Source organism: Apteryx mantelli, chromosome 5 (genome assembly GCF_036417845.1).
Source record: "Apteryx mantelli isolate bAptMan1 chromosome 5, bAptMan1.hap1, whole genome shotgun sequence".
Classification (NCBI taxonomy): domain Eukaryota; kingdom Metazoa; phylum Chordata; class Aves; order Apterygiformes; family Apterygidae; genus Apteryx; species Apteryx mantelli.
The window spans coordinates 51,682,367-51,694,643 of NC_089982.1; the positions used below are offsets into that span (position 1 = coordinate 51,682,367).

The window sequence follows — 12,277 nt, forward strand, 5'->3', positions numbered from 1 at the left end:
TTCACAGTAAAATCAACTTTCTGGGGTCACAGTTGATGGTCACAGTGCAGTGCATCAGGAGAAGACATATCCCACAATGCCAGTGCTCATGAGCACATGCTATAGAGTTTATCTGTGTCTCCAGTAGCATTTTGCTTGTTACTTGTGACATAGTTTAGCCAGAGTTACTGCTCATGGCTGGTTGTTGGATGTCTGTTAAATCACAAACAATGACCTGAGTTCTCAGCATCTGCCCGGACAATTTCCAGCTAGGAAAGAAGGGAAATATGTGGAAGTATAACTTTTCCAATCTTTAACATTTAGTGAGATAGCATCCAGAAGTTTAAGAAAACACTAATAAATGTCTGACTTGTCATTGGTCTACATCTTGGTCCTCAGCTGTGCTTTCCCACTTTAGCAGCTACAAAAAGCCGATGTAGTAATTCAATTTTTACAGTTTACCTGTCACTGCCAAATTAGCCATCAGTGAGCAGCCTTATGGGAACCACTGCGTGTGAAAGGCACCTGACCTGTCTGATTCCTGAAGAGCACTGTCTACTCAGCTGAATTCACATAAGCACAACAGGAGAAGCATTTATTCCCCTGTCTCAGGAGGTATATACAAGCTTGCCTTGTCTGCCAGACATCCCTCCTATTTTCTTCAAAGTTGTAGGAGGTTCCTTGTCAAGACTTGCATCAGATATTACTTGTTCAGCTGTTTGCTCTTTCCTGCTTTCTCCTGGTAATTTGGCTCACTTCCAGACCTCTTTAAATGCTGCTTGAGTGAACCCATTCATTGCTGCATGGGGCAAATAAATGCCACCACACACAAAGCATCCAAGTGACTTGCATATAATTATGGGTAGTATCTGCATGTGTTTTGTGGTCTTGTCTTCTCTCTGATGCTTGTGGTCTGATTTGTAGTTTATGAAAACTGTGCTGCTTTGAGCTAGTACAGTTGTATGAAATATTTGAAGGGTCAGACCAAGTTCAGGCTCCCTTTGCTTTTCTCCTAGGCTAAATTTTGGTGGCATATTTGCTGCCTCCTGTGAGGTACTGCACTTAAGTCCCCACTCTTCTGTGGTTATAGCCCAGATAAGCTTAAGCTAGGTCTGTACAGCAACTGGCTACTGTAACAGATATATGTGAAATGGTTAAAACTCCAAAATTTTGCCTGCCTTTTGTTGTCATACAGAAGCAATTGTCTCCAGCTGCATTCCTCAACCAACTTATGGAGCATTGCCTGGTTTTGCTCTGCTTTTTTCCTAAATTATTCCCTGGACACAGCTTGACTTTTCCCTCTGCTATGATTTGGATTTAATCACCATGTCCTTTCCAGCACTTGAAAACCTAAGTACAGTTTAAAGAAAGCTATGATAGACAGTGGAGTTAAGGAAACTTGAGAGACTGCCTGATGTGATTTCATGCTATTGTGTCAACTTTTGTCTCGAATATACTTGCTGAACCCATACTGGGGGTGTATGCCCTGTGGTCTACCTTGCATAGTCATGTCTGCTGGTTCTTGTGAATCAAGCTGCAAAACAGCTACAGCAGCTTTGTTGATTTGGGTTTTTCTGTGAGAGAAGAAACATTCTTAGTGCCAGTGCGCAAGTGCTCCTGGAAAGAATGGCGCTTTTGAACAGCCTTGCGTTGCTGTCTCCCTGAGCATGGGCACTGACCTAAGGCTATAGCTTTGGAAATTTGAGAGATTACTGATAGAGTTGGCAGCTTCATCTGCATCAGATGCTTTTCCTCTGTGCCTGAAACAGCTCCAGCTTCCTAATAGTCCCCTTTCATCATGCGAAATTTGAATATGTATAGGGAAGAGGATGGAGAGGGAACAAACTTAGTGTGAGATCAGAGGGCAGATTGTCTTGCCAAAGAGTGATGTTAGGGGAAGTATTGCTGTGCTGGGATAACACTCTGCAAAGGCTAAAATGACTGTTTCTTCATCAATGTGATCTACTGTGTTCCAGAGCAGCAGAGTTGCAAAACATAAAGGTAAAATTCTCAGGGTAATTGAAAGTGTGATTTCAAGTGGCTGCACTTGATCAAACAGGATCTCACCTGGTGCAGAAGCACACAGGCAGCATGAAACAAACTTGCTTTTCCCTAGCAAGCTAAAAAGGAAAAGCAAAGCTTAACTGTGAAGAGGGAATCAATGTGAACCCCATGCAACTTCTAGTGATGGGCAGGTGCACCAATGTCAGTATAGCCAAAGCAGTAAGACCTCTTGGCACAGAGAAGCATGTACTGGGGGAGTCCCCTCCAGCAAACTGATGGTCAGGTCCCTGGGAAAGCAAGGAAATATAAATTCAGTGTCAGAAGGACACATATCTAAGAGATGTACCTATAACTGATCTTTGAAAACAATTCTTAGTTTTAAGACAATAGAAAATATTAGATTTTCTCCTTATTTTAATGTTACTCTCCCATATAAAGAAATTCCTTTTAAAAAAGGATACTTAATATGGCTCTGTAGGAACCCATTAGTGCTTTGTGTTTCCAGGTTGAGTAGTATTCCTATGTCAAATGTAATCTGTCAACCCAAATATTTGATTTGGGGATTTGTCTTTAGGATTTTCAGAGACTCTCGAATGTAGCTAGGAATAAATTGCAATTTTGTTACTAGGAATGCATCATGCTGTTCATCTGGGAAACACCCGCGGGCTTAAATCGGTCTGAACAACTTTGGTCCTGGAGGTGATCTGCACCCTTGAAACATTTCAAATCAGGGCTGCGTGTAATGCTTGGCTGAATCCGGCCGGAGGGGGCTGCCTGGGTGCCACTGCTCGCTGCTGCCCGTGCCCAGTTTCACTTTCATTTCTTCTTCTGGCTTCCGGCAGCTTTTACCCTGCTGGCTTTCTTGTGCTGGAGCTTGTGCAGAAGCCCTCAGTGGTAAGTGAATACCATTCTTCACCTTTTTCGTAATAAATGTGGAAATCAGAGGGACAAAGACAAAATGCTACTTGTGAATTTAGGTGGTTTTTTGACCTTAGATTTCTCTCAACTTGCATGCTGCAAGTTAGCAAAGTCAATGCTGTTTGCTTAATGAATGTGCATTTTGGTGCTCAGATGCAGTTGTCCCCAGCTGGCAGGAGGTATTTTTTGTTACAAAAGTAATATTGATAAAGTGGGAATGTCACCCAGGGAGATGTTGGAGGCTCATTGCTCCTCTGCTACATTCTCCACTTCCTAAAATCTGTGCTCATAACTTTAGCAACTGTGGTTCCTTTTTTTATTCATTAAATATTACTCTGGAACCTTGTTCTTTGAGTCAGATAAAAATGGGGGTGCACTTTCTTCACTGGATTTCCCTTTCAAAGCATAAAAAAGCTAAAGCTGTCTCCAGACTTCCTGCAGCCAAGATGGCCAAGCAGAAAAAGTTAACCCTTCTGGCCTCACTGTCAGAGAACTGGGTCGGCTGAAGAACTGCATTTCTGTTTCTGTATGTTACATTTCTTGCTCCTTGAAACTTAGATGAGCTGGTAATAACTACACATGAGCCTGGCAGCTACTTGAGTTCCCTAAAACAAGACCCTCAAAGGGGTCAGAGGTAATGAAGCCTGTTACAGATAAGCTCCTGCTTTGGTTTCCTCTAGAGCTCTTCCAGCAGCTGGGATGCGGAGGAATGAGGAAACAGAGCTGGTCCTTTATCTTCTGCTACAGGGATAAAGCTGCTGTGTTCAGCAGCCTGCAGGACCTGACTGCCTGCAGAAAGGGCAGGCTGGTTTCAGTTGTTTGCTTCCCTCCTGCCCTGCTGTGTTTGCCAGCAGCAGGTGAGAGGAAGCTGGCCTGTGTGCAGTGCCTGGCAGAGAAGTGGGGTTTCATTCATGCTTATTTTCAGTTCTCCTTTGTGGTCCTTTGTGTACCCCTTTAGTGTTTTAGCTCCTTCTTTCCCTTCCTTGTCTCTCTCCTCCCACTGGCTTTTTACCAATGTCTCTTCCTAGATGGCTAGGCTGCTTCCATGGAGAGGCACTGGCAGTGTCCTCCCTGGCTACTTTAGGGTGGCTTTCCCTTGCTGGAGCAGCCCTAATGTGTGCCCTGTGGAGCCAAACTGCACTGGGGTCTGACCTGCCAAAGCCCTGTTTGGCTGCAGATTTTGATGTCAGTACCTTGGAGTGTTTTGTTATGGTACTGGAACTGCATGGTACTTCTGTGTAAAACATCAGCACAGAATTGTGTTCTTTTTCCATACAGATGCCATGCTGGTTTAATTGCTTGTTTCATTGTCACTGGGCATGGGGTTTGAGCAGTAATCTGATGTGCTCAAGGCTAAATCGTGTTAATTAAACATAGGTTCTGAGTGAGGAAAAGTGAGCTGGCAGAACAGAGGAAGCTTGTTGTCTTGGAGTTAGACTTTTGAGAAGCTGTTGTGGATTCCCCTAAGTCTGATAAGCTTAAAATCCTCTCTATGGCCTATTCTATGGTGGAGCATTATAGTCCTCTCTACCTGGGGGCCCACCATGCTGAGACTTAACCCACTGTTAAACTGAAGTTGGTAGGTTCCAAATTTTTTGAAGAACAGATATGAATATTGAGATTTCTTTTTACCCAGTAAAGCTGTATTACAAGCTAGAAGAGTGAATTTTAAGTCTTGATACTAAACAGACTGAATAAAATAGAAAAAAATTCTGATTCACCAGAAGTGTAATGCCTAAACAAGCTGAGCCATTGAAAATTAGAGCATTTGATATCCTAGCAGAAACAATGTATTGGGGTAGTGTATATAAATTCTTCAGCATATAAGAAGTTTTCCTGGAAGTATCTGGATCAATGCGTTAAATCTATGGACTAGACAGCCTACTTCTTTCTACACCTTGGCTCTGCTACCTTTCTTTTTCTGATTCTTACAATGTATTGATTTCGTTTGCTATATTCTCATGCATCTGTCTATAGCCTGCTACTTCCTCTCTCAATATATGTGTGGTTAAAGTTAAGCAAAAAACAATCTGGAAGGATAGTTAGAATTTTTTTGTAGCTGGCTTGTAAAACAAACTGACAAGAACTGTCATATAAAATAGGGGCATTTATATTAGGCATTCTTATTGCATATAATTATAAGTGTAGTTAAGGTCAGTGTGCACGATTAACATAATGGGCCTGTGTATAATTTGTCATATTTGCATGTTAAAGCAAAAATTAATCAGAAAAGGGAAGATGCTGGGAAGTTTGCATTGATTATGGATATTAAAATAGTTCTTAATGATTAGCTTCTTCAACTTTGAAGAGACAGTACTCCTAATGTTTTTCAAGAAACAAATCTTAATTTAGAGAGATCATTAGACTTGCCTTTTTCAGCAGAAATGAATGCTATTTTATAGGGAAAAATACTGGAAATTTGTTTAATATGAAATGACTAAGTTGTGATTTGTACTTGATTACATGGTTTTTGAGCCTGTCTTGCTTAGCCTTCAGTTCAAGATATAAGCTGTGTCAAAATAATTCTAACTCGTACTGTGTTCATTTTGCCTTTGCAGATAAAGCTATGAGAAGTGCCATTTTTTGTTGGAGCAGCTTATCTTTCAGACTGGTGTCTGTCTGCTTGCTGTGTGCATCAGTTGGAAAGCCATGTGAGATCAGAAATAGAATGGCTGATTGCAGTCACCTAAAGCTGACTCAAATTCCTTCTGATCTCCCAAACAATATAATGGGTTTGGACATTTCTCATAATCAGATAAAAATGCTACCTTCTGCAAATCTCACCAGGTACAACCAGCTGGTTTACCTGAATGCAGGGTACAACAGCATCTCTAAGCTGCAACCAGAATTGTGCCAAAATGTGCCTCTGTTGCAGATTTTGAAGTTGGAACATAATCAGTTGCATGAACTTTCTGACAGAGTCTTTGCTTCCTGCACCAACCTGACTGACCTCAATCTAGGATACAACATAATAGAAATAAAAAATGATCCTTTCCAAACTCTGAAGGTAAGCTTTAGAAATGTTTTTTGTGTAAATAAAGTATAAATGGGGAATTTATTCCAGTGTGCGTACAAAACAGCTTCCTACCTGCATCTGAAAAGGGCCCAGTATATTCTTCCTTTATTGGGCCTTTTCTTTAGAAAAACAATGGCCTCTTGCACCAGAGCACGCTGGAGTCTCAACCATCCTTGTGAGTTGCTACTCCATCCCCTTTTCCTTACTGCATCCCATTGAGACCCCTCTCCATACAGGAATTGTGCTGAAAGAATAGCAACAAGCAGACTTTGGTATAGGGAGAAATGGATGATGTGGAATCTGAGTTGTATGGGGCCTAAAAATGGTAGCTAGCTAGCCTAAATCCTCAAGGTCAAGGTGTTAATACTCAGACTGTGAAGGCCAATGTTTAGGCTAAATGTAGTAGCTCCCAGGATTCCTGGGACTGAGGAAGAGCAAAATGCTTTTAGCTACCTTTGTATTTCTGGTTAATTTAGATATGGCTAAATATTTCTCTCTGTAGTATGTATCAGGTTGGGGGACCAAAAGAAGATTCAGGAGAAGACTATTCCGTTGCCTTTGCACCAAGCAGGGAACCATGCAAAAGGGCCTAAGGATGAAAAAGTAGAGACAATGTGTAGGTACTAGGTGTTATACCATGTTCTAATGATTGTGCTTGTTTTGGACAAGTCTGAACATTTCTGTTAAACTTGTATACCAGTTATGTAAAATATACTTCCTTATGTCAGAGGAATGCTGACTTGACCAAGTACAAACAAGTACAGCTGGTCAGCTTCGGTGCTGGGAGCAGAGCTGAAATTCTGGTCTCCCTTCCTTTGCCTTGTTATGATGGAGGTCAGGCTTGAGGGCACCTCAAGACATGTTTTGTGGAGCTGCCTTTAGGGCAGTATCTCCTCCCCTGTGGGTGCAGGAAGTAGTCTGAGCACCTGGGCACAGGCTGCAGCACTATGATGTGTACAACAGTGGTCTTTGTAGACTGCTGCTTGTATCTTTGCCTTCCTCACTTCCATTCATGGGGAGAGACGGTAGCAGAGAGGGTGAAAGCCAGGTTTAATACTTGATTAACTGCAGCCAGCTGTGGGCTTTTGCTTTTATTGCTTGACCTGAAGCAGGAGGGCTTTCATTAAATGGAGGAATTCTGGGTAAAGTACTTCCTTTGGTTTGCACTAATATATTAGCAGGTTAAGACCATGACAACAATGAAAGTTGGAGATGTGGTAGATGGAGAAAGCTGTTTCCTGGGCTATCAGCATTAACATGTGACAGACTACCATTCTTTCCTATTACAAATTTATTTTAATTGTAGTTATGTAACCAACTTTTAGTCATAGGCTAATGCAATATTTCAATGTTTTTGTATTATATAAAAAATTGTTCAGTCTTTTAATACTCTTGTTTGCTTCATCTCTCCAGAACTTGAACACTTTGGATCTATCTCATAATAATTTGAAGTCAGCAAATTTAGGATCGCAAGAACAGCTGAAGAGCCTTCATGAGCTTGTGTTGTCTAGCAATAACATCAATGAACTAAAAAAGGAAGACTTCAATTTTCTTAGAAGCACTTCCTTGAATAGACTTGATTTGTCATCAAACCCACTGAAAGAGGTAGGAAATACTTCAGCAGAAATTTAACGAGTGTAAAGGTAAAATGGAACTGTTCTTATCCTGTATGATAGTATGGCTTATATTTTTTTGGTTATATTTTGAATCTGAGTTCAAAGATAACCATTCTATTATAATAAGTCCACATTACATCCTTCAGAAAGTGCACAGGTGGAGTAAATTTTATGATGCATTTACCTGTTTACTACTCCTTGTTTAAATATGCCCTATGACTAATCCAGCATTACCCTGATCTTCAGTAGCAATGCACAGAATTTTTTTCACACTGAAATCATTAAGAGCTTGTTCCCTTTAGATCAGTTGTCTCAAGCAAGAGCTAGATCCCGTAGCTCTGTGGACCCTAACTGGATATATTCTATGCAGAGAACTTTTGTATGTGCTCAAGGTGAATAGCAGATAAATTCTTTCTAATCAGACTGGTAATATCCTTGATTTTTTTCCTGTGGTGTAAAAGCGTTATGTAAGGCTAGTTAAATAATCTGGATCTTTACTTTCTGATTATCAGAGAAACTTCATTAGATATGTGAGGTATTCTACAGAAATAAGCATTGCACAAAGTATACTGGCTGTTTTTTAAACAGTGGGTTGTGTGTGTCATCTACCTTACTGGTTGCTAGCTTTTTCTATACCCACTCTCTGACCCTGGTAGCATTAAAGTGATTTGTTGAAGAGTGATGGTAAAAGTGCTGAGAGCTCTAAACTGGTTGACCTTCAGCATGTGAATACTATTATTGAATTTGCTTGTTTTTTTTCCAGCTGATTGATCTGCAAACAACATTTACACTGTAGTTGCAAGAGTATTTTAAAGTGGCATAAGCTTGTACCACTGCTGAGAGACAATCCCCACTATCCCCTTGCCCCTGGCTGTTGGTTCATTCATCCCTTTTGTTGGTATGAGCTTTAATGAGGCTATGCACTGGATCACCCTGGAGAAGAAACTCTCCAGATTTTTTTGGCTTGGTTAGCTTGTAGCCTGGTTGGTTCCCTCATCTGGTTCACCATCACATATCCACATGCTATAGATTAATGGATGGGACTGCCTTTGGCAGTGCTACTTTATGCTAGCTCTGAGTTTACAGAACTGCTGTCTGAAAGGCAGACCTATGTATTTGAACCACTCTGGCAAATGAAGTATTTAATCATGCAGCTATTGTCAGAAATCAAAATAAGGGGCAAGCACTATGATGGAGGCTTGTGATTTATACTGTGAAAGTAAGTGTGTAGTAACTCACTTCATGAATGTAGCTTATGTGTACACAGAAACTGGATCCCTTCTTGGCAGAGTAGCCTAAATACCTTTTTTACAGTATATCTGTCTTTCTAGTATATTGGCATCCCTGGCAGAGACCAATAAAAAAGTTCAGATTATCTCCATTTCTAGTGAAAGAGTTCCTGATAGTTGGATACAAAATTATAGTTAACTTCCATCTCACTAAGCAACTTTCTATCTTATTATACAGAGCACTACTCAAGATAGTAATACAGTTTTAGAACCATTGTTACCTGGAAGATGCACTCCAAAAAGTGGCTGAACTTGGCTGTGGAAAAATCCTAAACTTGTCTGCTTGAAAATCTCATGTGAAAACTGTTCCAAATTTTGGCTGTATGGAGCAACTTTTCTATGTAATCCTTTTGTTTAGGTCAAAATTCTTTTTTTTTCTTTTCAGTTTCATACAGGATGTTTACGTGCAATTGGAAATCTGTATGGCCTCATACTGAACAATGTTGAACTTGGTGAAAATCACACGAAGAAACTTTGTACAGAATTATCAAACACAGCAATTCAGAACCTCTCCCTGAGCAATGTGAAGCTTTCATATGTTGGCAAGTTAACTTTCCAGGGACTGCAAGGAACAAATCTTACTGGTTTATACCTTTCCAAAAATTCTCTGTCTGTGATAGAAGATGAATCCTTTCAGTGGCTTTCAAATTTAGAATACTTAAACCTGGCAGATAATAAGATTACTCATGTGTCTTCTCATTCATTTTATGGATTGTCCAGTGTCAAATATCTGAATCTAAAAAATTCACTTACTGGGAAAATTGAAGATTTTTCCTTTCATTGGCTATACCACCTGGAGTACCTTATAATGGACAATAACAATTTCCCAGGAATTACTGCTAATATGTTCACAGGCCTGAACAGCCTGAAATATCTGAGTCTTTGTAACTGCAACATAAACTTACAAAGAATAACCAATAAAACATTTTCGTCACTTGCTGATTCCACTTTGCAGGTTCTCAACCTCACAAAAACTAGAATCTCTACAATAGAAAGTGGGGCATTTTCCTGCTTGGGACACCTGAAAATTCTTGATCTTGGCCTCAATGAAATTAGCCAAGAGCTCACAGGTCATGAATTGAAAGGTCTCAATAATATACAAGATATTTACCTTTCCTATAACAAAAACTTGATTTTGCAAAGTGAGTCATTCACTTTTGTTCCAAGCCTTAGAAAACTGATGCTGAGGAAGGTAGGTTGCAGCAATCTGGCACTTTCTCCTTCACCTTTTCACTCTCTACAAAATCTGACAGTCTTGGACATCAGCAATAACAACATAGCAAACATAAAAGATGACTTGTTTGATGGACTTCATGAACTTGACATTCTGGATTTACAGCACAATAATTTAGCTCGGCTTTGGAAACATGCAAATCCGGGTGGCCCTGTTCTTTTTTTAAAAGATCTTCCCAAATTGCGTATTCTTAATTTAAAATCAAATGGATTTGATGAGATTCCAGTTCAGGTTTTCAAGGGTCTGTTTCAACTAAATTATTTGGATTTAGGATCAAATAATTTGAATTTGCTTCCAGCAACTTTATTTGATGACCAAGTCTCTCTGAATTCATTGAACCTTCAGAAAAATCTAATAACCTCTGTTGAAGAAAAAGTGTTTGGCCCAGCTTTTAAGAGCTTGAGAAAACTAGAGATGGATTCCAATCCATTTGATTGCACCTGTGAAAGTATTGCTTGGTTTGCTGGTTGGCTTAATGTGACTCAAGCATATATACCTGGATTGCAGTCTCAGTACATTTGCAACACTCCACCTAAATATCATGGTAGTCTGGTGTTGCATTTTGATAGTTCAGCCTGCAAAGATAGTGCTCCGTTTAAACTACTCTTTGTGATCACTACTACTGTTGTGATGCTACTCATCTTTATTGTTCTTCTTGCCCATTTTGAAGGTTGGAGGATAGCTTTCTACTGGAATATTTCAGTAAATCGAGTACTTGGTTTTAAAGAAATTGATAGACAACACGAAGAGTTTGATTATGATGCCTACATTATTCATGCAAGAAGGGACAAGGATTGGGTGTCTGAGAACTTCATCTCTCTAGAAGAAAATAACCAGTTTCAAATTAGGTTTTGTTTAGAAGAACGGGACTTTGAAGCAGGCATATCTGAATTTGAAGCCACAATTAACAGTATAAAAAGGAGCAGGAAGATTATTTTTGTTGTGACTGAACATCTCTTAAAGGATCCCTGGTGCAAGAGGTGAGTAGGACATAACATTTGTATATAAGGGAGTAAACTTTTTAACAAATTATTTTTGCTATGTAAATCAAAGCAAAAAACAAAAATTACAAACTGCTTTGCTACATCATGATTTTGGAGTAGTTCCAAAGTTAATGATATTTGCTGCAGGTGTACATTAGTGGGAATTTTGTTCTCTGTCAGTCTTTTTCAGAAAATCAAACTATCATCACTTCTGGAGATTGCCATCCTTAAAATGAGATGTTTAAAGCAGAACAATAGTTGAGGTCATGAGTGTCTGATTTTTTTTCTTTAAGTAATTACTTTGCTCCTTTAAGTAGCATTCAGGAAAAGAACCAAAGCCTATATTGAGACAGCAGACTGGTTATTTTTAGAGGATGTTTTTTTCTTTAGTTAAAAGGTAATTTATCAAACAGGAACAATTTCATATCACACAATAGACATTAAAACCTGTATTTGAGTCTAGCACCTGATTTTGCAATGTGTTATATGAGCTATGTGACTTAAGGGAACTATTTGCCACTTCTTTCCCCATGAGATAAAGCATTTTTTGTCCTGTTTTTGCTTCAGGTTTAAGGTGTATCATGCCGTTCAGCAAGCTATTGAACAATGTCGGGACTCCATTGTATTGATCTTTCTTCATGATATCCCAGACTACAAGTTGAATCATGCACTTTGCTTGAGAAGAGGAATGTTCAGATCTCGCTGCATCTTGAACTGGCCAGCTCAGAAAGAACGCATCAATGCATTTTATCAGCAATTAATGATGGCACTTAAGTCCAATAGTAAACTTCACTGAATTTTGAAAATATGAATTTGAAATTATGAAGACATTGTATTACATTTTCTATAATCAGAAAACAAGCCTTCGGGGGAAAAAGGGAAGACAATTTCTCATAGAAAAATATATAATAAAAATTAAGTTAGTGCTTATTTGTTCAGATTCTTTCTGATGTTTTTGTCATGCTGTCATGCTATGAAGGTTTGATAGCAACGACTGAGACAGTAATATAATAATAAAAAAGATGTTTATTTCCTCACACAAGTTCTTGGATTAGTAACATCCATTAAAATAATGCGATTACTAATTTAGGAAGGATAACACAAAACCATCAGTTACTAATTTAGAAAGGATAACCTGAAACCATCGATTACTGCGTTATTAATTGGAAGGACTGCTTATCCCTACTTGAAAGCTAGCTTGTTCACTCTCCTAGTGAGAGGGCTCTCAACCTCGAGGA

The 12,277-nt window shown here is 39.4% G+C and overlaps 1 protein-coding gene across 1 annotated transcript; it reads left to right on the top strand.

Annotated features, from left to right (window-relative positions):
• The first annotated feature begins 2,822 nt into the window (after positions 1-2,822).
• TLR3 (toll like receptor 3) lies at positions 2,823-12,032 on the top strand. Its single transcript, XM_013942085.2, has 5 exons — positions 2,823-2,877; positions 5,460-5,908; positions 7,331-7,522; positions 9,208-11,036; positions 11,607-12,032. The coding sequence occupies exons 2-5, from the start codon at positions 5,468-5,470 to the stop codon at positions 11,833-11,835; spliced, it is 2,691 nt and encodes an 896-aa protein (XP_013797539.1). The 5' UTR covers positions 2,823-2,877; positions 5,460-5,467; the 3' UTR covers positions 11,836-12,032.
• Positions 12,033-12,277: the final 245 nt, after the last annotated feature.